General features: G+C 41.0%; 1 protein-coding gene across 3 annotated transcripts in view; it reads left to right on the top strand.

Annotated features, from left to right (window-relative positions):
* Nucleotides 1-26,341, top strand: part of ARL15 (ARF like GTPase 15) — a 552,355-nt gene that overhangs the window by 278,219 nt on the left and 247,795 nt on the right. For all 3 annotated transcript variants that reach the window (XM_078066713.1, XM_078066714.1, XM_078066712.1), the window contains one exon: nt 14,000-14,144. In XM_078066713.1, the coding sequence (XP_077922839.1) occupies nt 14,000-14,144 (145 nt within the window). The remainder of the gene's footprint in view (nt 1-13,999; nt 14,145-26,341) is intronic.

Genomic DNA, 26,341 nt, shown 5'->3' with positions numbered 1-26,341 from the left:
CCTCTACTCTGTGCAGTCGGACTAGAAGCCCAGGCCAGGGTGCCCAGCCGTGCAGTCCCTGCGGGTCAGCCTGCGGGCCCACGGAGCAGCGAGGAGAAGAGCGGAGGGGGCACCCAGCACAGAGGGTGGTGAAGGCTGCAGTACAGTACCTGGGACCTATCCTAAATAAATAGTTTTTTCTTCCCCCATGTATTTTCTGCATTTGGTGTCCATTTCCTGTTACACCTATCTTTGAACTCTCCTTTTCTTCATGGTTTATGACCCTCTTTCTGTTGTTTTTTAGGTCTTTTTTTTTTTTTTTTTTTAAAAACCTTTTTTTTTCCCTCTTGAGTAATGAAGCCCCCATCACACCTAGGGTATCACTGTTTCTGAAACACTCATCTAGTCAGGCAGCGGTCTTAGAAGGCTAGCCAGAAATTTTGTTAATTAATATGCTTTTTATAGCCAGATAATTTGAATGTTAAGTTGTTAGAAATTGTTTTAAACCTGATGAACGTATGTGAAGTGTAATTATTAGCAGTTGACATTTTAGTATTGTGTGCTTTGTTTTCTAAATCTTGAACCTTTTTGAAATCTCATTAATTGTCGGCGTAGAAGAAATACTGAGTCTTGTAACGCAAGTGTAGGAAATGCTCCAGCTGAGATTCAGTAGAGTATTTGAGGCGGCAGTTGCAGCTCCCACTGAGGCATATCCTGTGTGAAGTCACAGGTGAGCGAGCCCATTACGTAGTGCGCTCTGTATGACCCCCCTTTGGCTCCTTTTGCCTTTCTATCCTTGGTCTGTGAACACTGGAAATCCCTACTTTAACCTGAATTGAAGGGGATTTAGAGTATATCTTTTGCTCCTATTTGTTCACATTTTATTGGATCTCTTTTTATTACCTTATTCACTTCTTATTTCTTTCAAAGAAGGACTAGCTATGGCTTACAATAAAAAATCGAAGAAAGCATATAAGAAATACATGATTTAACATTGCATAATGTAGCATTTCAAAAATCTCAGGGTTGAAGATTTCATATCATCTGTACTTTTTTTTTTTTTTTTTTTAAGATTTTATTTATTTGAGAGAGAGAGAATGAGAGAGAGCGAGTACATGAGACGGGGGAGGGTCAGAGGGAGAAGCAGGCTCCCTGCCGAGCAGGGAGCCCGATGCGGGACTCGATCCAGGGACTCCAGGATCATGACCTGAGCCGAAGGCAGTCGCTTAACCAACTGAGCCACCCAGGCGCCCTCATCTGTACTTTTTTGAGGGTGAATAGAAATACGTGAATAGAAATTATAGGAAATTGTAAATCACGGAAAACTGATAGGATTGCAGAGAGCTGTGGTGTTCATGTATACTTGATTTGGAAGTCTTGCTAGTTAAGAAAATCTCAGGGCAATTTTGTATTCTCTACCATACACCACTGCTACCAGATTATGTGACCGTGAGGTCTTACTTTAATATATACAGAATTAGTTAAGACTGAAATTCTTTGTTTCAGATTTTTACGTAGCAGAGAATACTTGCATTTTTCCGGTAATGTCTTACTCCCCTTGTGATTCCCAGATGAGTCCTGATCCTCTCAGATACATTTTATGTACTCTTTTGGTGATGAATATTTTATCTCTGCCAACAGTGTCTCTAATTTGTCCATGAACAGTTCCCTCGAGGACCTTTGTATGCACTATTATTGTAATTATAAAATCGATTCTAACACTAGATTCAAAGAATCATGAGTGTAGCCTTTCCTGCTTCTGGAGAGCCATGGAGAACTACAGAGTCCATTCAGGTGGGGTCATAATTCCTTGTACAGACTGCCGTAAATTATTTCCACAGATTCACCAAATGAGACAAAATGTCCTTTAAAAAACAAAACAAACAAACCACGTCGTTATCTAATGCTTTTCCTTCCAACCTCCTTCTCCATATCGTTAGTTGTTCTTTAACATGCTTGTTTACTGCAAGCATTCAGATTTTATTCTTTTGGGAAAGCTGAATTTGCCAGCCAAAGACCATGGTTTTTAAAAATTTTTAATTTTTTGCAAAGCATAAATATGATTGCTCTTTTTGTGTGTGTATGTTCCAGATGAGTAGTTTTTTGTTGTAACAGTTGCTTCTCGATTATGCTATAATTTGCAAACCAGAAAAGGGAGACTGGAAGAATTATACATTGGAGAAATATGTGGAACACCAGAATGGTCTATTAAAGAACAAAAACAAAAAAACGGCCCAGTCACACATCATCAGGGGATTTTTGTTTCTAGTGACAAGCTATAGCACAGACAACTACCTGATTGAATTTTTGTTCTTAAGTAACAAAAACTACGTGCTGTACACATCTCCAAGTCTGCCCTGTCCCATTTTCCACCAAGATACTAAAGTGAAAGGAAAGCGAGAATATGCAAGTGTGGACATCAGAGGTGCCAGGCATTAGCCTTCTGTACGCACACAGCCAACCCCCACCTTCATACCTGTAAGAATAGAGCGGTAGGATGATGGAAGGAAAGCCGAGAATGCATGTAGGATAGAAGAGCTGTGAGTGCGTAAGTGGGACATTAAGAGGGCAAACGTGTTTGCTCAGGAAAATCCCAGCCAGATTTTCTACTAGCTTCCATCCTGCCCTCTACCTTGAGTCAGCTGGACTCTTCGTGGCCATTCCTAAGACTCTGGCATATTCTTTCAGAGTAAATCCATGGAATTGGAAGATCAACAAATGCTGTTGTATTTTATGTTCTTTAAATTGTAATAATAGAAAAAGTCTGCTGTCTGTTGGGCCAAGGGACAAAATGTGTAGTTGGTATTGTTTTTGGCTGCCCTACGAATGAATGCTCTATTTGCAATCCCACAGGAGCTTGGCTTCGGGGTTCCCTCCTTTCATTGCTGAAGGTAGGGGACAGCTATTTTTGTTCTCTGCTCCCTGGCAGCCAGGACCCCAGTATGAAGCCGAGGTTCGTCCAGTTGGATGCGCCAGCCTGATGCTCATTGGCACCTGGCTGGTGCAGTCAGAGGTCATTCTTCCACCACAGTGGAGTTGGGTGCAGGGTGCCAAGTACAAATGGCGACTCCTAAAGTAGCGGTTGCTGCCATGTCACCATGGGCTGCCTTGGTTCTTGCTGTCCTTTAGCTTCTCATCTATTCTGTGAATTATCAGTATGCTGCTGTTTAGAAGCAGACTCCTGTCTGGTGTAAAAGAAAAAGGACACTTCTTTGAAATTATCGTATTTTCTTGGTAGCTTGAGAACTCCTTTGATGGGAGTTGGTGCCTTATTTGACCCCTCAAGAAAGAAGAAAAAAGTTGATCGGACTTTGTTGTGGGAAGACCCCAGATAAATAGGTCAGGCCCACAGAGTCCTCAGATATCTTCACCAACCTGTTAAATGGGACCCGTATTGTCTATATAACCTATATAGGGACATAATTTAAGGCATTTGTGCTGTATCCCAGGGAATTAAATAGAGCGAATAATAAAAATGTTTTTAATATGAAGTCCACGTGCGACTTCTGTTCTGAGGGAACAGAAGATTATTTTTGTTGGAATTTCATTTTTGATCAGTGACGTGTGGGGGCTGAGAGAAACCTGGTGATGGCTCCGATGACCTCAGGTGGAGCTGCCTTCATCTGTGCTCAGCCTCTGTGAAGTTTGACAGTGGCTGGAAAGCGCCTCTTTAATGAAACGCACCTTTAAATAACTCTCTCCGATTAATTCCAGCTTCTAAAGTGAGAAGATGACTTGAACTACCACTGCTGCCAGCTCAGCTGTGGATCTGAAATACCCAGCTGGGCCCCCCCCACCAGTGCAGACTCCGCAGTCAGAATCTGTCTGACACGGGCGCTGATGTGTGAGGCGAGAGCACATCTCGCGCACTGTGTTGGCTCCTCAGTGCTAGACCGTAGTAAACATTCATCTTTGTCAGCAGTTAACAGCAACGAGATTTGAGGATATACGTGGGTTACAGACCCTTGACTCCCTATTATGCTTTTGTCTAGGTCCACATACACGTAGGAGGAGATTCACATTCAGATTCAGAGAATTGGTTTACCTGTTAAGATATACCAGTAATGTTTAAAAGCCGTTTCATAGGAGTTTTCTCCTCTCAGGTGAAGAAAAAAAAAAATCCAGTGATGGTCCCACAATACATCATATCGTGATCCCTTTTAATAGCTGTTATTATAGCAAACCAAAGGACTGTCTACATGTCCTTGGTCACCGTTGGCATTTGGTATATCATATCAGAACTTTGACCAAATGGATAATAAAATAAATCCAAACGCTGAATTAATTCTTTAATTATCTACTCTGAAGAGAGTCCTGATTGGCCAGAAAAATCTGTTCTCTTTAGGAAAACAACTCTAAGTGAGAAATCTAAAAAGTCATGATGGTAATACCTACTGATTGAGCACTATTGAGAGCATTTAGTATAGAGTATCTCACTGACTACTCCCAGCAATCTGGGACATGATCCCCACTTTCTGGATTGGGAAACAGATATCGGTGAAATAACTTCTCCAGATCCCAGTGGGGCTCCATTTCAGGCTTGTCAGACTATGCACTTAATAAAGCCATGTACTGAATCACGGGGGAGCTTATCAACCACGGGGTGGATGCTGTGTCAGACACTGAAGTTCCAAAGCTGAATTATAATTATAATTATAATTATAATTCTCCAAGTCTGGTGGGGGGAATATGGACTGGAAATCAGCTTCACAGAATGAGAAGTGTTACGACAGTGGAATAGAAAAGGTGCTAAAGAAGTTAAAGAAGATCATCTAAATCAGACTGAGGGCACAGAAGTCTTTCTGGGAAAAAAAAAGATCATGGAGCTGAATTTCGAAGGGTGACAGAAGCCAGCTAGAGGGAGATAGTGGAGAATGATGTGTAGGCAGAGGGCCAGTTCCTTGCACTTGGAGCATGAAAGAGACTGGAACACGACCTGTGCACACAGATCTGTATGACTGCCATGGGGGTCATTAATATAGTGGAAAATCATCTCCTATACATTATAAACTTAAAATATAATTTTAAATTTTGTGTGTCGAACCCTGGTTTAGGTGCTTTACAGACATTAACAACCATTATCTCACGTGATCCCTCGAACAGCCATTGGAGACCACAAATGAAGGCAAAGTGTAGATCATGAGGAGCCTATCTGCTTAGATAAGGAGCTTGGACTTTATCCTGACATTCTAGGTGGTCGTGGAAAGATTTGAAATCTTGGGAATGACTTGATGTGTTTAAGAAAGGTCATTGTTAGCATTTTGGAGACTGAACTGGAGTCTGGTAAACCTGAGGTAAGGAGACCAGTTGGGAGAACAGACTGTGTTATCTAGGAGATAGTGGGGATGTTTTTGAACAACGGCTTTAGGGCTGAGAACAGCGGGGAAATCACAGAGACTGAGTGGGACAGATCAGGAATTGGTGACTGATGGGATATGTGGGCCTCAAACCCATCTTTGTGGAGCGTAAAGATTGTTAAGTGAAGGAATGCTCTGTTGTTTCCCAAAGTCTGGGAATAGGATTTCCACTGTTAGGGGCTACCAGGAAGCCAACTTGAGTTTGGTTTGTTTTGCTTTCTTGTATTACAAGGCTCCCCAGCTCCAGTTCCAAAAGCACCCAAAGTACCAAAAGCAGAGAGAATTTGCTTTGTTAGGATCTCTTCTGGGGATTTTTAGAGGATACTTAAACCTACTTGAAGGTCCACTTAGGGAGCCTGGCTCTTTTTAAATGTCTTCATTTCCTGACTCTTCCAAATGTCTTCATTGCCTGACTCTTCCTAAGTGTACAAAGTATAGGAAAATGCCCTTGGTAAGAAATATTAAACTGTTTATATATTTTTATGCCCCACTTCCCATCTAGAAGTGTTCTGTTCAGATAGTGACCAAAAATGAGATTTGATACAAAATGCATTAATCGTTCATTTTCAGCTCAATTTTTTATTTCTTGGCTCTATAGGAAAAAAAAAAAAATACATGGTCTGAAACTGACCCAGGTGAAGCCCTAATTTGGGTACGTGTGTGAATATGCATATAAAGCTTGAGTCTTATTACACACAGTCATGCCTGGGAAATTTTCTGCTAGTTTTATTGGATAATTCTGTTATTTTAAAAATTGATAGTTAGAAATAAGATCTTCCATCTAGCCATTAGAAGAATTGCATAGTAAAAGTAAGACCTTTATCTTCTACTTAGCTACCTTTTTGAGTTTTAGTTTAAAAAACAAAAACAAAAACCCACCCTTCTCCCCCTTGACCGATTTTCAATATGAAAAGTCCTGAAATTGTAGAGAGCTGGGAACATAGGAATGCCTTGAATTAGAGTCTGTTTAAATCTAATTATCAGATACATGCCCTAACTTTTAAAACCCTACTTTTGGTTCATCTTGAGATGCTCGTCCCAGGACTAGTGAATGCCGCCCATCAGGGATGACTGATGCACAGGCTGGGAGCCACGTGGGTCCCTGGTCTGGCTCAGCACAGCGGCACTCTCTTCCATTCAGGGTCTCAGATGTCTGCTCCTCTGCAAAGCCAGGAGGCCAGTGTCTGTAGCGGCTAAGCATGAAATCCCCTGCTTCTGTTTGTTTCTTTTGTTGCCACGAGTTAATAGGGACAGAGACAGGAGACAGCCCAGAACAAAGCAGAAATAATGGAGTATTTCACCCCAAAAAGGAATGTGGATTGAGAAATACAAAGGGTAAGGCAAAGACAGACTTAGTGTCCCGAGGCAGTGTGATGTATTGGCCAGAAGCCTCAGCCCTGGGACAATTCCAGGCCAAAGCCTTCATCAGTGAGCTTGGAGCAGCCCACGTGGCCGAAAGGTTTGACCCATCTTCTATAAAAACAATTTACTGTTTTTCCCACTAGGGTCTTAAAGGGCCACAGGATTTTTCACTTTGAAAAGTGGATTGCTCTGGTGACGTGGGGAAGAGTCTTCTGCTGGGGTCTGCCTGGTGGTCAAGGGGCCTCTTCACAGTCAGGGCCGACTCCCTGTTCCTTCCTTCTCTTGCTATCAGTGCCACTTGAATTTCCATTCTCTTCACTTTTTTGCAAGAACCGCTGGTTTATTCCAACACATTGGGGCATATTTGAAATTCATTTTTCTTGCAGGTAGAAGGAAAGGATTAGCTAAGAGATGGCATGTTTATTATAGACTATCTCCTTCACGTGTATTTCCACACATCCCGGTTTATTCATGTATTTTCTCCATACTATCCCCCAATACAGTTTATTTGGTTTAGTATTTACTTACGTATTTATTGAGGGATAATTTACATATACCTATATTTTAAGGGAGAAAATTGAGGACTGTTCTTTAGAGATGTTTCTCCCCCTTGCTACCGTGCTTAGAATCCGAAATCTCTGCAGCCAGCATGGGCTTCTCTTAATAGACCGGCTTTGTCCTTGCCAGAGGACAAAAAATGGTTACATGGAAGCACCAGAAGGCAGGGCAGAGAAGCCAGCAGCTCTTCCGGGCCCCCTCGCCTTCCTCCCAGCCCGTCCGCTCGCCCCCTTCCCTGCTCCCTATCTCTGCCCTGCAGGAGGCAGTTCCTCCCGGTCTACTGAAGATGCGGGTACTTGAGCCGTAAACTTGACGGGTGCAAGGAAGGAAGCAATGTCAGCACTTGTGCCGTCCCCGTCCCCTGCTGGGTGTCTGTTCTCTCACACGGGCAGACGTCCTCAACGCGCTCTCATTCCCTCGAAACCACAGAAACACCCCACTTCTGGGGCTCTGATCCCTGAGTCTGGCCTCGGCGGTGGCGGTACCGAGGCTGAGAGGACATGAGTAGGCGCTCTGGAGCCAAGGAGCCCTGCTCAGACCTCCAGCTCTGTCCCTTCTGAGCTCTGTCGCACTGTCATATCTCCATGTTCCCTCTATACCGGATGCCGCTAATGTCTCCTCCACGTGGCACCCCCTCAGACGTTAGCAGCTTCCGGTCCTGGCTCCACCGAGGCAAGTCATTTACCACCTTTGGGCCTCAGTTATCTGAAAATGGGAAGCATGTAGTGCCTTTGTCAATGGGTTGTTCAAGGAGTAAGTGAATTAGTACATAGGTCACTTGTATCAGGTGTTAAATAGTATTAGCGACATTTGTGTTTGTTTTTAAGTTTTGGGGGCACCCATCCTTCCTCGTGTCTTTCCCAGAAGTTTAAGTAGCTTTATAAACCTTATGACACATTTTGGTTGTAGTTTCCAAAGACAGACCCCACATTTGACTATTACGGACTTAGAAAATACTGTATTTTAAATCTTACAATTTTAGGTATTTAAATACCAAGTATTTTATTAATTGGTTAGTGTTAGAAAACACTTCTAGAAATTGACTTCCTCTTAAAAGCTGCTTTCATCGTGAGAGTGAGGGTCAGAATGTATAGGTGCCTCTTTTCGGTTTTAAAACCAGTCTGAGAAATAAATCCACTTCAGGTTATGGGTGAATTGTCTCTTAGTTTTAGATACCAACTAATTGGTGTTGCCTGCCTCTGACGAGTATTTATGGAGTGCAGTGCCAGGACCCACCCTGGGACTCCACCAAAAGGCTTGGTTATTTGCCATCGGAAATCTCTGGTTTTTCGTCAGTGAGACCCGTATTTAAATATGGAGGAGATAGAGTGGGGTTTCAGGCAGTGACTGCATGGCCCTGGGGAAGTCCCAGAGCTGACTGAAGAACATTTTCCAGCAACTGTACAGAGCTTCAATCAAATTGAAATCATGCTCGGAATAAAATCATGTATTCATGATGAAAAACAGAGCCTCGATTGAAACAAATGCCATGTCCCCAAAGGCTAGGGATTCAGGGACACGGGATGGTAGGAAGTCCTGGCAATGCAGGGGCCGCTGCCCGAGGGGGAAGATTTTGAGAAAGACTCGGTCCAGGATTGAGAAGTTGTAGGACAGCTCTACCCCTCTGCTCTAGTGCCTGGCCACCCTTGGTGACTATAAAGTTAGACTTCATGAATCAAGGATGAATAGGTCTTTGGGTCGATGCGTGTAATTCTGTCATCTACTAATTCTTACAATTAGGAAAAAACAAAACAAAACACGTGTGGCCTGGCATTTACTGCAGCGATAGAAGTGTGTGTAACAGACCCAGGAGTGAAAGAAAGGATTAATTCTCTGCGGGAACTGGAGAAGACGTCCCAGACGAGGTGCCATCTGAGTAGAACTTTGAATAGGAATTTGCCAAGTAGAAACGAGTGGGAAGAGCCCTCCCTTCCGCGGGCGCACAGTCTGAGCATGAAGTTCCCAGGCTGCTGGAGGAACTAGTGAGTGATTGGGACGGTAGCCGGGGCCATTAAGGGGGAGATGGAGAGGGAAATGAGATCTACGGTTCAGTGCTGAATTAGTGCTTTAGAGTGCCAGTTCGTGGAGCAGTTACTCACTGTGTACCTGTTGTGTATGGTGCTCTACCAGACCTGCCAAGACGTCTGCCACTGTCCCCGACAGAAATGGGGACATTTTAAGATCATCTTGCTGCCTTGGTGCTAGACCACCCATCTGAAATGCAAGTTCTCATTTGACCTTCACAATTTAATCTTTGGCTCCCCCACACACACACCCACTGCCGTACACGTGATCATTCTCCCTTAAGCAAATATTGCTAAGGCTTTTGTTTATCTTTTTAGTTAGTCCACCTTTCAGCTAAAGATTACATGATTATATATTTTGTCCGAAGCCTACGACACAGATTTCTGGTGATTCTGGTCTCTGCCCTCTCTCAAGACCTTTCCACACTGTGATTTCCTCACATACAACATTGGTAGAAGCTTATAGACACATGCTAAGGGGAAACATCCTGCATCCCAGATACACTGGGTCCTTTTGAAAAGGAACAAGTCATAACAGGCCCTATGTGAAAAGACCTGTGAACTAAAGCAGTCTAGACAAGAGACCATGACCTTGGTTGCCCACGCACGCGCGCACCCCCTCCCCCCACCCCATAGTTACAGTGCAGACTCACCCTGTTCTCTATTCCCTGCTGCAAGTGAGGGCCAAGGGTTGTGTGTCTGTAGTGTCTTGGGTTGGAGTGGAAGGGGATGGAGCCTGTGGAAGCCGCTGTGGGCCGGCGAAGGGAGGTACCAGCATGTGGGCTGCCAGACCCTTGCCCAAGGAAACTATCACCTAGGATACATTAGGATAATAAGCATCCCGATGAACAGTTATTTATTTGTATGGTGCCTTTCTTGTAGCAAAATGCATTGAACTGATGCCTCACAACATCCTCGTGAAGAAAGGAAGTGGCAGATAGTGTTGAAACGTTACTGGTTAATCATGGGGAAACTGAAGCATGGATAGGTTTATGGAGCCTGAGCAGAGTCACACAATGCCTTAGTGTCTGGCCTGGGAATGAAGCCTGAGTTTGCCGCTTGCTGTCAGGACTGCCGCCGGCATTGTGTTTAGCATTGTACAGCAGTGAAAGGGGCTTACTCCTAACAATGCGAGAGCTGCTTTAGGAGGCAGACACAATGAACTTTGGTACAGTATAGTCTAGAGGCCAAAATGAGTAATTTTAAGTAAATTGACTATGAGATCCAAAGCTTCATTAAGTTTTAAAATGAAAAACAAGTGAAGACTGTACAGTTTTTAGGAACTGACTCAAAAAACATGAACATTCTTCTCCCGTTTGAAATAGCATATTTTTAAAAGCCTTATTTTGTTGGCTCAAAATCTGACACTATTCCTGCCAAGCATAGGATTTATTTATTTCAAATAAATATTCAGAGGTTCTGTGATTTATTTCAAAGATTCTGTCTTGTAATGATTGTCAATCTAACCTTTATGCCTTTTGTGTTCCAAAATACCTGATTTCCATAGACTGTGTTTTGGGGCGGCTGGGGGAAGGCTTTTGTTTTATTCAGATTAAGTTTGGGTTCTTCCAGAACAGTTGAAAACACAGAGCCTGGAATTCAGGAACGAGACTGAGGGGAGAGGAGAAATGTCATGTTAGGTGTCTTAAATATCACCGTGGAGAATCTAGAGAGAGGAGATGAAACATACATGTGGATAAGAGTGTCACTACTAAATTGTTTTTCATGTCCTAAGTGTCTTGGTGACCTGGAGAAAATTAACAGGTGATCTAGATATTAATGAGTTTGGCTGCAAACGTTTTTACATTCTGGATTTTAAAAAGAGCATGAAGGTGAAATTTTGGAACTTCAAAGTATGTTGAGTAATACTGGTATATGAATAACTTAAACAGGGCAATATAGCAATCACCTACAATTTTATTTTGTATTTAAGATTTGATTGTTTGGACCACGATAGTTGGGTCAGGCTCCCTCCAGGAGATAGTCTGAGGGAATTCTGGGAGAGGAGCTGAACAAGAAAGGGACAGTCGGGAGCAGGAATAGGATCTCTCCCTTCTTTCCCCAGTGAAGATCAAAGTAGCCCAATGAGAGAAACCATAGTGTGATTAGTGGTGTTGCCTGACGTAGTTGAACATGGCAGAACTCTCCCAAGTGAATAGCTGCTAGTCAGTGGTCCTCTTTGAGGGAACACATATGTATATGCATGTATGTGCGTATGCAATACGTCTGCGTCTTCGAAAAACTCACCATGAGTTCAAGGGACTTGGGGATAAAGTTTACAAGAAGTCACACTATCAACCAACCTTCATGCAAATCCAGGATGTGATGTGTTGGCATCTAGGGTGCTCTTTATAGTTGTGGTCATTAATCTTGTAAGAGAAGGCATAATGGAACTCAAATAATGCCAAAGAACAGCAACTAATATGAGGGAGTAGGAGAGGTTGCTATATGCACACAGACTGAAATAATTAGGGCTCCTCAGGTTTGAAAAGATGGAGCAGAAATAGGATTAGAGTTTAATAAATTTGTGAAGAATATGGATTAGATGATCCCAGAATTGTTTACCAGAAGTAGGCAGAACCTCTTAAAAGCCAAGAAGTGAACTGAGGACAACTTGCCTGTTATACCAGGCAAGTAGACCCTGTACAGCAAAATCACTCTTGAAAACTGGACTGACTTTTGGCATTGAAGGGAACTGAAAGGGTCAAGGGTTGCTCTTATTTTGATACTATTTTCTTGAAATGTGAGGGTTCTGGGAAAGAATAGATGAAGCTTCCTAGTAGTTTTTACATTTTTTTTTTCCCTTAGGTGAAATGTCAGTGTCGTGGGTTTTTCATTCAACATTTATTCATTGAAGGTAGATTCTATGCTGTGTCTTCCCTAAGCCCTGGGGACACTGGGATGAAGATGGAAAGAGGTGGTTTAGTGGTAAATAGGAAACTGTAATGGTCGGTGTGGTGACTTGACAAACTTGCCGTAAGAGCTTGAACCAAATTGCTAACATTCTCCAAGGATCAGATCAGGTGCCCCTGGAGAAGGCATGCTGAAGCTAAGACCTGAAAGCTGACAAGTTCACTGAGCCAAGAGCTAGGGGAAGAGGGAATGGCATCTGGGAGTGCCTGGAGGTGCGAGAGGGTCAGTGTGGCTGGGGGGGCAGAGTAGAGGGAGGAGTGAGTGGAGAGTGATGGGAGAAGAGGGAGTTGGTGGAGCAGATTATGGAAGACCTTGTAGATCATAAGGGTTTGGACCCTAGAACAGTGGGAGGTCACTGAAGGTGGTTAAACAGATAAGATCAGATTTTGTCTTTATAAACAATCATGGTGGCTGTCATAGAGAACAGAGAGGGCGAAAGTGAATATACTGGGACCAGTGGGAGAATGTTGGTGTTGTCCAGGTGATGGTGGCTTGGCCTAGAGAGAAGTAGACAAGTTCTAGAGCTATTTCAGAGGAGGTATGGACTTATTGAGTGACTAGGTAGGAGAAACATGGGAGAAAACCAGTCAAGCTTGACTTATGAGAGCCAATTAGGCCTCAGATTTTATCTGAATGAGAATTAGCACAGACTTTTTATAGGACTCTTCTCTCATGATCTCCAGATGATCTAGCAGTCAGTAGGTCTCTCTCCCTCTCCCTCTTTTTCTCTCCTGGGGAGAGAAATATTGGGGACCTAAATATTTAAGGCTCTACAAGTCGGCACATAATTGGCCCCTAATAAATGAATGTCAAATAAGTAGAAAGATCATAAACTACCTAATTTCCAGTCTCCTAAATCTCCCTGCCTTTAACTGTTGCAGAGCAAACAGGTTCTTGCCATGCCCAAACTGTACAACAGTTCATAGTATCCTGAGGTCATTTGACCTGAAACAGAATTTGGCCCAGGTCAGGATGGCAGTGATATGTACAGGGACTCTGTTGAATGATTTGTAAAAGCTTTTTATTCTCAAATAAGACCAGAGTTGGAAGACTAACAGAAGGAATTTTCATCGGTCATTAACATTTTACCATGTTGGCCTTATAGTCCTCACCATATAGAGCTGATGATGGAAACAGATTTAGAAATTTTCTTAACCCATTAATTATGGACATCAAGACCCTTCATCTCTAAATACTTGATTAGTACATGTTTTCTCAGAACAAGGATTTTCCTTTTATAAAGCACAGTACAGTGATTAAATTCAGGAAACATGACCTCATACAGCACTGCTATCTATTATGCGGTCACAAGTCAGCCCTCACCTGTTGTCCAAATCTCCCTTCTGCCATTTTCCTCCACCTGTTCCATGGGTCCAATTCAGAAGGCTGTTTCTAGTCTTCTCAAACCTAGAACAGTTCCTCAGCATTTGACTTTTAAGACATTAAGATTTTAGAGAATGGGCCCGCCATCTCATGGAATGCTCCTCAGAGTGGTTTTGTCTGAAATTGTCTCATGTTTGGATTCAGGCTGTGCATTTTTGGCAGGAAAGCTGAGTGAGGATGTCATGCTCCTCACAGGGTGCCTGTCGCAGCAGGAGGGGAGCCGTGAGGTCCACCTAGGTCTCGTTCCTAGGGACGTTAACTTTGATCACTTAAGGTGATGTCTTCTGGGTTTCTCCACCTTGAAGTTACCTCTCCTCCTTATAATGAATAAGTTATTTCCTTCATACTTAGTCATTATAAATGTTACTGAGCTTTGTGTCCTGTCTTATTTAAAAGAGCCCCATTTTCCCCCTTTCTTGGCAGTGTTTTAGAGCACTCTGCTGCAAGGGACCACCGCCCGCACGACCTGAATATGACCTGGTTTGCATAGGCCTCACAGGCTCTGGCAAGACCAGTCTGTTGTCAAAGCTCTGCAGCGAAAGCCCCGAGAACGTCGTGTCGACCACAGGTGGGTACTGTGCCAGGGTTCTACCCCTTTCTCTTTTTCACCCCTCACATATTCTGGTTTCTTATGCTACTTGTGGGACCTCTCTCTTCTCTTTGTGGTTAAAGCTTCAGTCAGTTTATTTTTGGGTGTTCTGTTTTTCAAAATAGAGTAGGGGGTTAGATGCATTAAATTTCTGTACCCTATATCTCTCTAGTTGGATATTTCAATGCCACTGGACAAGTCAAGCTCAGGAGAATATTAGTACAAACTAACACTGAAACCTGGAATTCTAGTACTGTAACAAAATAGCTTCATCTCAGGCTCAGTGAGTGCTAGTCTCCCTTGAGGAGTCACTCTGGCCTACTTGTGTTGGTCATACACTCCCTAAACGGTTCAGCTGATGGTCTGAATCTTCTTTCCTCAGAGCTCCTGTCTGGAGGAGAGTCAGTGCAGGAACCACTGATCAGGTTATGTTGTTTCTAGACGTGGCCAAGAAGTCAGTCTAGGCAGTGGTTCTCAATCAGGAGAGACTTTGGGTTGTCACAGGTAGGGGAGGAGTCTACTGGCTTCTGTTGAGTGGATGCCCAGGATGCCACCAAACATCCCACAATGAGCAAAACAGGCCCTCACCACAAGGAAGAGGGAGTGAGAGCTCACTTAGTGGCTGATTAGGTTTGAACGGTGAGCAAGAATGAAGCCAAAGATGACTCAAGGCCTGGTTTAGGTGATAGGAGGGTAATGGAATCATTAACTAGGATTTCCTATCAAGTAGGAAAAATACTGATGACCAAGAAGAGCCTTACCCCAGTTAGGGTCAGGATTTACCATCAGATAAGTTGGGTTTTTAGAGCTCTTCAGATTTTAGAAATGTAGATGAGAAACTGTGGACTTGTAAAGCAATAGAGACAGCACCATTAAAGGATGAAGAAAAGAGGTCTGCCCGGTGGCTCAGTCAGTTAAGTGGCCAGCTCTTGATTTCAGCTCAAGTCATGATCTCAGGGTCCTGGGAATAGGCTTCGCACTCAGCGGGGAGTCCGCTTGGGGTTCTCTCTCTCCCTCTGTCCCTCCACCCCCACCCTCTGTCAAATAAGTACATCTTAAAAAAAAATAAAAAATAAATAAAGGATGAAGAAAAGAGTAAGGTGTTTATGGTAATTGGTGAGATGACAGAGGGTGAGCAGAGCTCAAGACTGGCCTTTCATGTGAAGCCATTCCTGTTTTCCCTTTCTCCAAGACAGAACTGAGTCTCCCTTCTCCCCCACTGTACATTGTCCATATTTCTGTTATTTAGTGCCTACAAAACTGCTGGCTACATTTATGTCCCCCAGCCTGGGGTGTAAAATCCTAAGGGCAGAGATAGCACATTTTATTTGGCTGTATATACCCAGAACCTAGCATAGGCTTTGGGCATAGATCCAGATGTTTTTTGAGTGAATAGGAGGCAATAGTAACTTGAATTTTGTTTTTGCATAAAGTATCAAAACTCTGTGTGCCTTATAATGGCCTTACCTGGCAGGTAAGATTTTTTTTTCCCCTCCAGATTCTGTCTTTAAATCATCTGAGGCTTAAAGATGTGGCTATTGTTACACAGCTAGTGATCGAGGTAGGGGTGGCCAGTTCAAGTCTTCAAATGAAGTTTAGCTGTGCCTAAGGCTTAGGATTTGTGATGAGAGTAGTATTTGCTGATTGTTGGTAAAATTGTGGATATCTTTGGAGAAATGGGTTATGAAATTATACAAACCTTATTAACTTAGTAATTCTTTCCAAGCAAAATACCGTTCCCCAAAATGTGTAAAAGTAATACAAAATATAGTCTTCTTCACTTAACCAGAGGTATAAATCAGAAGCACTCTTGCTAGAAAAGCAGTTTTGAATTGTACTGTAAAAGATTATCTGTAAATAATACTATAATTATTTGTAAATTATAAGTTTTATATCATTATTAAATTTTGAACATGTTCCTCTTACTGGAACCAATAGTTACGTTGTGTGCTGGTTGATTTTTCTGATACATTAGATGTTAAGTTGCCTAACATTTTGGATATCGAGCTTCTGTAAGTTGTCATTATCCTGAACCAGGCACAATGACTTTTTGAGGCCTTTTTGGAGATCTCTGGCAGCAAGAAGTTTACCCCCAGGTTAGGAAGATAAGTTTTCTAATGACAAACATTTGATACTTGTTGCATGCGAGGGGCTAAGACAGCGTGGTAAGTGCTGTACTTGATGATGAAAATGAGAAAGTTAAAAGGGGTCATTTCTAATGTGAGGAGTCAAAGAAGGCATAGAGGATGTTACATTTGAGAAGGGCCTCGTGATGATGAGTACCTGAGCAGAGAGGAATGGAGTGAGGAGAGGAAGGATAGGAAGCATTCAGAGAACAGAGATCTTACTGGGTTGAGGCCAAGGACACAGAGGTTAGGGTGTGTGGTGACCTGACAGTGAAGGAGCTTCTAAGACGTGTACCATGGAGAGTGGGTCCAGTAGGGACTGTAATTGTGGGGATGGAGAGTTAGAGGCAGATATGACTGATGCCGTCAGAGTGACAGTCATATTGTGTAATACGAGGAAAGGAAGAGATAAGAATGAAGTGTGCCTTAAGTTTCTAGCCTAGTGATTGAGTGAATTGTAAAAAGTACGGAGAACATGACAGGCAATTTTAAGATAAATGATGAATTTGGCTTTGAACATGCTACTTTTGAGGTATTGGCAGTACTTTCAACAGTGATCCAAATACCACAAGACAAGCTGACTAGAGAAAGTTTGGATCTGGATTTGACAGACAACTGAATTGTGGGTTTGGAGATTGTCAAGGGATGATGGGTGGTAGAAGGAAGAAGGGTGCTAAGCACCAACTATGTTTCATTCCTTCTGCCCATATTTGTTGAATACCTATTACATGACTGCCACTGATTTAGGCACTGAGTATGCATTAATAGACAAATGTTGGAGCTTACATTCTAGCATCTGCATTAGACAGGACTCTAAGCCAGGCTGTTCTGTTTGGTACCATATAGTCAGATATGAATAAGAAGCCAAAATAATTGGCTTAAATAATCATCAGTCTGAAGTCTGAGGAACGGCTTTTGGGTGTGGTGACATTATGGCCATTAGTGAACGGTTTCAGTGCAGAGTATTAGAGTCAAAACCTGAGTGATGAGGGAGTGGTGAGCAAGCAGAGGAAATTACAGTGTATAGACTGTCCTTTTCACCCTTGGCCCCTTAGCTAAGACTACTCTTTCAAGAAGGCAGACAACAATAGAGGAAGCAGTGTCCAGGAAATTTGTTTTTATAAAAGGATAAGTGCTGTGTGGGCATGCTAGTGGTGGGCAGAGGTATTAGGGTGGTGGTCAGAGGGAAGGAAAGATGAAGATGCTCAACAGAGGCAGTGATAGCAAGAATGAGTGAGGATTTCTGATTCTGTCAAGAAGGAATAATTGGAACGGGTTTACCCTCTCACTCGAAATAACTGGGGGGAGAGGTTGGGGGACAGACAAAATATGAAACTGATTTCAAGAACATGAATATGAAGCAACAAAGCATAGTCATCCCTGAGAGATGAGAAACAAATGGGCTGAGCCCTGCATTTGCCCCAGCTTACTGCCTTGAGAGAGCTCCTCGGCCATGGCACGCTTCCAGGGGGAACTGAGGTGGAGTTCAGTAGACTCCCTACATTGAGATGGAGCAACAGTTGGAGAGACCAAGGCAGCTGGGGTTCATGGGACACAGTAACGGAGAGGAAAGAGTTGTACAGGGAGAGAACAGAGGGTCTCCCTTGAGTATCCAGGATACTCAGTGCTTAGCCTTGTTCACACAAGGCTAAAAGTTAGGGCTGTTCCCACTAGCCAGATTGGAAAAGTCATAATTCACAAGGTACTGGGCAGAGTACTCAGGAGGGTCTTGCCTTAGGAGTCAGCCCAAAGCTGAGCACTGCTCTAGACTCACCTAGGAAATCATATTAACAAAACCAAAAGCTCAGTTTTCTACTAACTTTAATGCATCCTAGAACAAAGTTGCAGGAGATTTACAGAAAACAGAATTACCCAGCACTTATGGCAAAATTCACAATGTTGGACATTAAAATATTACCAGCCATGAAAAAGGCAGGAAAACGTGATTTATAATGAGAAGAAAAATCAATTGAATCTGACTCAAAACTGACACAAAGGAATTAGCAAAGAAAGACTTAAAGCTGTTACTATAACTGAATTCTGTCAGTTCATACAGTTAAGTAGAGACATGGAAAATTTTTAAAAGACCCACATAAAATTTCTGGTGGTAAATACTACAATATCTGAGGTGAAAATACACACCAGATAGGATTCACAGCAGATTACACATTGCAGAAGTGAAGAGTAGTAACCTTGAAGGCCATTAGTATTAGAGACTGTCTATAGTGTTGAGGGAGGGAGAAGAAAATGGAAAGTGCAAAGAGCAGCATGAACTGTGGGACAATTTCAAGTCCCCAAACATGGGTCATTGGAGTCTGTGAAGGTAAAGGATGGAGAAAGGGACAGAAAAAACTATTTGAAGAAATAAGGTCTAAAATGTATTTAAACTTAAAACTATCAACAACAAATCCAAGGAGCCCATTAAACCTCAAGAAAGAGATAAGAACAAGCTACAATGAAGACATATAATAAAGTTTCTCAAAACCAGTGATAAAGTGTGATGATTAATTTTATGTTGTCAACCTGGCTGGGCCAAGGTGCTCAGGTATTTGGTCAAATATTATCCTGGATGTTTGTGTTTTGGATGAGAATATTTAAATGAGTGGACTTTGAGTGAAGCAGACAGCCCTCTATAATGTGAGTGGGTCTCCTCCAATCAGTTGACGGCCTGAATAGAACAAAAGATGACCACCATTCCACCCTCCAGCAAGGAGGAAATGTGTGTCAGGTGGCCTTTGGACTTTTTTCCTGCTTCTCCAGCCTACCAGGCCTACCCTGCAGATTTTAGACTTTGCCAGCCTCCATAATTGAGTCAACTCCTTAAAATAAATCTATGTATACATATACCTCCTATTGGTCTGTTTCTCTAGAGAACTTTGGATAAAACAAAGAAAATCTTAAAAGGAGGTAATGGATGTTACAAAAGAACCATGATAAGAGTGACATCAGATTCCAGTGTTTCTCACTGGAAACAACGCAAACAAGAAGACTGTGGGGCAACATCATTAAAATACTAAAGGGAAAAAAATTTATCAACCTATACCCAGCAAAAATACCTTGGAAAAAGAGAAAGACTTTTTCATCATACCTTTTTATTACACTTTTGTTATACTTTTTCCAGTATTAAAGGAAGTGTTAAGTCCTTCCGGCAGAAGAAAAATAATTCCAGATGGAAGTCTGGATTTACACAAAGAAATGGAAAGTACAGAAATGGTGACTACAGGGGTAGTTATATAAGATTTAGTTCTTATTTAAATCTCTTTATAAGATAATTGTTTAAAAAATGTGGGGTTTATAACATACGTGAAGTAAAATGCAGGAGAATAATGGCATAAAAGTCATAGTGTAAAAAGAAGTATACCACTGTAAGGTTCTTATATGTAGAGTGGTTATAACACTTGAAGGTAGATGAACTATGATAAGAGATGTACTATTATAACCACTAAAATAACAGTGTTAACCAATAAGGCAACAAATGAGGTAAGATGGAATTATCAAAAATTATCCAAAAAAGGCAGAAAGAAAAGGAACAAGAATAGATGGAATAAATAGAAAACAAGTACTAGGGTGATATACTCAAACCTAATCATCAATAAGCAAATTAAATGTAAATTGTCTAGACTTAATTAAGGGACTGAGATTGAGATTAGATTAAATAAAAAACAAGAAATAGGACCCAACTCTATGCTGACTTGAGACAAATCTTAAAGACACAAATAGGTTGGAAAAAGATGTATCATGCTAACAGGAGTCAAAAGAAAGTTGGAGTGGCTATGTTATCAGAAGAGGTAGATTTTAGAGCAAAGAATAACGCTGGGAATAAAGAAGTTCATTTTATAATGAGAGCATTTAATCAAGAGAACATAGGAGTACTAAACATTTATATAACTGTTAACAGCTTTAAAATACACAAAGTAAAAACTGACGGAATTTAAAGGGAAATAGACAAACCCACATGTCAGAATTTAATACTCTCTCAATTATTGACAGAACATGTAAGAAGAAAATTAGCCAAGATAGAGTAGACTTGAAAAGTCTACTTCAATATCAGCCAACTTGACTTGATTAACATTTATAGAACACTCTGACAGTGGAAGACGTTCTTCTCAAGTGCATGTGGAAAATTAATTAAATTAGACCATATTCGAGGATATACAAGTCTCAGTAAATTTAAAGGGATTCAAGTCATACTAAATATGTTCTCAAATCACAGTGGAATTGAATTAGAAATCAATATAACAAGAAGATTTCTGAGGAAATCCCCAAATATTTGGATACCAAATTACTTCTAAATAACCCATGGATCAAAGAAGAACCCAAAGGGAAATTATAAAGCATTTTGCACCAAATGAACATATAACACATCAGAATTTGTGGGATGCCTCCAAAGCAGGGCTGTAGAGGAAACTTAACAGCACTAAGCATCTATGTTAGAACAGAAGAGCCTCAAATCAGTGACCTCAGTTACTACCTTAATGAACTAAAAGAAGAATGTATTAAAAACAAAGTAAGCAGAAGAAAAGAAATACTAAAGACCAAAGTAAAGTGGAACTCAAGCAAAAGGAAAGAGAAAATCATTGAAACCAAAGCCTGGTTCTTTGAGAAGATGAATGAAATTTGCAACTCTACCCAAATAGATCAGGAAAAAATATTCAGACACTAATATCAGGAATGAAGAGGAGTTACATAAATGTAGGTTTTATAAATATTAAAAAGAATAGTATAAACAACTTTATACCAATAAATTTGACAACTTAAATGGAAAAATTCCTTGAAAGACAAACCATCAAAGCTCATTTAAGAAGAAATAGAAAACTCAGATCTGTATTTAATGGAAATGAAATCTTAGTTAAAAAAGAAAACTTGAACTCTTGTCAGCTGCACTGGTAAATTCTATCAAATTTTAATGAAAAAATAATGCCAATGCTACATAATACCATCTAGAAAATTGAAGAGATGGAAAACTTCCCAACTTGCATAAGACCAGTAAGTTTAATGCCAGAACCGAAGACATTACAAGAAAACTACATAGCAGTATCTCTCATGAATACAGATGCAAAAAAGCATAAATATAAATTTAGCAAATCTAATATATCACAAAGTGACATTTATCCTAGGAATGCAGGGTTGATTTCACACTCAAAAAAAATCAATAAAATTTAATTCATAATACCAAATTTAAAAAATGTGATTCAGATACAAACAAAAAAACCTCAGTTTCTGATAGAATTACAGAATAGGAACAAAAAGGAATTTTCACAACTGTTAAAGGGCATCTGTGAAAACCCTACAGCTACTGTCATTCTTAATGATGAAAGAATTCTTTCCTTCTCAGATCAAGAATAAGAAGACACGGATGTCTGTTCTCAACACTTCGATTCAGCATTGTAGCAGAGATTCTAACAGGGCATTAGGCAAGAAAAAGAAAAGGAAAGGAATAAGTAAAACTATCTTTATTTGCAAATGACACAATCATCTATGTAGAAAATTCGATGGAATCTACAACTTTGTATCAGTGAATTAGAGACAGCACATGTGAATTAGAGCCAGTAATCTTGGAGATATGAAAATTTGGAGGATATCTTGATCATTAATTTGGAGAATGTTGTCCATAAGAATAGAAGCAGGAAGAGTGTGGTGGATAAACGTTAGCCAAGTATTGAATTCATTCAGATAGATTACCAGACTCCCTGAAAATTGATAAATGGAAATGCAGAGGTCTGTGTATAAGCAGATGCCACAACTTCAGGTGGGAAATTATTAAGAGGTGACTATGGTGAAGTGGTCCAAAAGCATTATAAGGAATGCACACTTGTCCTGGGTGGCACTATTAGGGAAAGGAAAAGTTCTGTTGGCTAGCATAAGGAGGATGGAAAAGTGCAAGAAAATGTTGGAGCCTAGAGAAGACTTTTCTTATTCTTAACAAAGCTGAGGTTCCGTATGACTCAGTGAAAGGGCTCCATCATGATGAAGGAAGGGCTGGCTTGGGAATGAGAGGCCTGAAGAAGGATGCTTACTGGTTGAGTCTTGTGTGTTCACTGTAGCTAATGAAGGTAGGTAAGAGGTTGGAGAAACTAATTAGCGATGACAGAGGAAGGGGGAAAGAAAGGCAGTAGAAAAGAGCCAAGCAGGCTGATTTTAAGTTATCAGTGGACCTACAAAAACCAGTCCCCACTGGAGTTCCAGATAAGCGTGGCTGGTGTGTTCAAACCTACTTCCTGGTTCTTTTTGTTTGTTTGGATCAGCGGGGTGTGTGTATGTAACTGAAGAACAAAGGAGGTGGAAGGAAGGTCCTAAAATAAATGACAGAGCCTAACAGCAAGAAAAGATAACTAGAGGGAAAAATGAAGTGAGAAAGCCACTGGTGCATGTGAACATTTAATGTGGAAGATGGAAGAACAGCTGCAGGAGAGTAAGGAGAATGACTCATGAAGGAAGAGACCAAGGGCCTTAAGTCAGTTTTCCAGTAATTCTAAATGTTTATAAACAAGACAAATGTAAGAAGAAAACAATAATGTTGAGAAATATTTGTAACAGGTATTAGAGTTTATGGCTGTCCCACTTGGAGAAGTCAATCATATTTACAAGTAGTATCTAGAATGCAATCGATAAATGAATTAAAAGAGATATTTCATGAAAAGAATTAATGGCAAAGAAATAAATGGGAAAGGTTCCACTTGGCCAGAAATTCAACTTGACTAGAGAATAAACAAGAAAGATGTTAATTTTATACTCAAATTTACCAATATTGTTTTTTCTTTATGATAAGACCCAATGCTTGGTAAGGTTATGGTAGCATGCATTCGTGGTGGCATTGTGATTGGTGTTGTCCCTTTTCTTGGAAAGCAATTATTCATATAAATCAAAGGTTACCAAAATATTCACATCTTTTCACCTAGTAATTATGCCACTGAGAACTTAAGCACATAATTTCAAAGAAACAATACACACAAAGTGATTCTGGCAACACTTGTATAACTAAAACTTTAAACATCCTATAGCAAGGGAGTTTATTAATTAAATTCTAGTACCTCCATTGAAAAGATTATAGATTGGAGAAATAGTCTTCTGTTGAAGAAAATTTACATTTGTTTTTAAAATTAAATGGCTTTTGAATGAAAAGTGAGAAAAGAATATAAAAATAGCTGTGCTTTGATACAGCTGAATTATATGTGAAATTTTGTTATTTTAAATTATTTCTTTATAATGTTTTGATAGCAAGCCAATTAAAAGTAAAATATTTGTTGGAAGAGTTGGGAACGACTGAAAAGAGAATCTACCTTTGAGAATTTGCTTCTTAAAAGCATCACAAGAGAGGTATGTCCATCCAATTTTAGCAAGACAAGAATGTCTGCCCTTTCTTCAGAAGCAAAGGGAGTCCAAACTTTATTGGATGGTTAACTTCAGCAATCTTTTACCTTTGTCATAATTTTTAGAAGATACTTAAATTGTCAAAACTTAAAGGGCCAAGAAACCCTCCAGAGAGTGATTGGAAAGCTTGCACCTTGGTCAAGAAACAAAAGTGATCTCTGGAAAGCTTGCACCTTGGTCGAGAAACAAAAGTGATCTCTGTCCTGAGTGAATTCCTTGACTGAAGATGCATGAGGAATTTGTATAAAAGGGTTGTTAACCTTGTAGATTACACAGAGACTCTGAACTAGAGGAATGGAGTTTAAAGGCTTGGGATAATACAGTGATGTAACCTGGAGAAAGCTGAGCACCTGGAATTGAAAAAGGTTGAAGATCTCCTCTATGGATACTTATTACTACACTTGGAAAAAAGTCGGGTGGTATGCCATTCAGTTAAAATAGAAAAAGGTCGTGATAATTTGAAAGAAATGTAGAAAACACCCATGAAAAATTGAATGAGGTGTTTTTAGAAACTTAAGTTATTTGCTGCATATGTGTTAAGTCAACAAGAGAAACAAGTTAGAAAGTCTAATTTTGTTATCTGCTAAAGGATTGTTTAATAAATGCCGGTGGATTAAATTTGTTTTTAGGATACTGAAATCATATTTAGAAGAATCTCACTAGACTGGAAGAATTGTCCAAATGTCACAAAATTACCATGGCATAAATCATGCCCTGGGTCTAAGTCAAGGCCACCAGATCTGTGGAATGCCTTTGCCTTCAACAGTCCTTAAAGTGACCCAGGGATTTCAGAAGTACACACAAAGTATCCATGTGCAAGTGTGCAGACTTATGTGATAGGGGGGTGGGGAGGTAGTTGGTCTGTAGATCCAAATAAGATACTCATGTGTTCCACAAATGAGTAAAAATAGACTAGCCTCACTCCCCAAACTAATTTTGTTACAATTCCAGGAAGGCTTTCCCTGCATAAAAAATGTCACATCCATCTCCTTCGTATCACAGGTTTTGCTGAATTTAAGGACTAAAAGACAAAAACTGAAAGTCTATGCAAACAATTATTTCCCCAAAGAGTTACTAAGTCATATATTTATTAAAATTTCTGGGGTTAAATCTTAGGGGAGGTTTCCGTCTTACTAATGTAGCTTAGAGAGGCCAGGAAAAAATGACTGCGTAACTTAGGCTTCAGCCATTGACTTGTTTGAGTGGGGTCTGGGGAGACCTGCCCACGAGGCCTTCAGCCAAATACTAGAGGCCATTGATGATTGACTCCGTTCTTACTGTCATTTCCTCTTTCTTGTTTAATATAAATAATGGAAACGTAATGCTAGAAGAAACCTCAAGGAGCTTATCTAGTCTACTCATTTTGCAGATGAGGGATTCAAGGTCAAGAAAAAATGTGGCTGGTGAGTCTCAGAGCTGTGGCTAGGACTTCTAGGACATCAGTACACTGACTACCTGTGGAGAGCATCAGAGGATGACTATTTTGTGGACAAGGAAGAGTGATCAAGCCTAGTGTCATGTCCGAGATGGATATTTCTCTCCCCTACTAAGTTCCTGGTTTTGTTAATGCCAATGAAAAAGTACTTTCTGAACTCAGGCTGTTTTTATTCCATTAATAAGGCATTGTAGTGTGCCTCCCGAGAACACTTTACTTTGGTTCTTCATATTAAATTATTTATAAAGAGGCAGAATAGTGGGTTTATTAGGTGTGTGTGTGTTTTGACAGTTTCACCAGTATTTAGTTAAAAATTGGACAGAATCCTGTGAATCGATCAGTTTGTTGGTGTCCAGAGGAGGTATAGAGCTTTGGTGACAAGGCCTGGGGTGAAGTTGTGAAGATGGTACCCAGTAGTAGTATTTCTGGCTCACTTTCCTCCTCGATAGTAGTACTGGGATGTTTGGATTGTTGTGACAGTTAAATCAGGAAATAAATAAAAACCCTTAGCATAGGTCTTTAAAGAAATACTGCGATCATATTATGTGCCTCTCACTGGCATACAGGATATACTGCACAGCTTTCTCTGGTAGGGATTCTTGCCGTCTAACTGGGGGACAGACCTAAAACAAAGAAACTGATACGTAATTATCACTGAAAATTACATAGACGTATTGAGTCCTGGAAGAACATGGATCCCCCAAAATCACCCGATTTGAGGAACGCCATGGAAAGCTTGCCTGATGAAGTGGAGTTAAAACTGCACCTGAAGGATGAAGACTTGGCCAGAGGGGCAAAGGGCACCGACGGAGCAGAATGTGCAGAGGCCCCGAGTTGGAAAGGACATAGCTTGTTTTAAGAACTGAAGACGAAAATGAGGGGGAAATGATACAAAATAAGCCTGGGAAAGGAAAGAAGAACCAGACCAGGTCGAGCCTTGTTGGATGTTTTGAACTATACCCTGAGTAGGGAGAAGCTACCCGTAGGTTTTAGCCAGGGGAGTGGTGTGAACAGGTGTGAATTGCAAGACGGTCACTCCTGCTGATGCGTGGAGTTGATTGAGCAGGCCAATGCTAGATGCAGAGCGTTGAGTTAGGAGGCTCTTGAAGTTGTCCAGATCGTGGTGGTGGCTTGGTCAGAGTTATGGAGAGAAGTGGACCTATTTGAGAACTATTTTGTAGATGGAATTGACAGGCTTTGTTGACTGGAATTAAGAGAGGGAAAGGAAGTGCTATGGAAGATGC

Source organism: Halichoerus grypus, chromosome 2 (assembly GCF_964656455.1).
Source record: "Halichoerus grypus chromosome 2, mHalGry1.hap1.1, whole genome shotgun sequence".
Taxonomy (NCBI): domain Eukaryota; kingdom Metazoa; phylum Chordata; class Mammalia; order Carnivora; family Phocidae; genus Halichoerus; species Halichoerus grypus.
The sequence above is the reverse complement of the archived record's forward strand: the minus strand, read 5'-3'. Positions and strand labels throughout refer to the sequence as shown.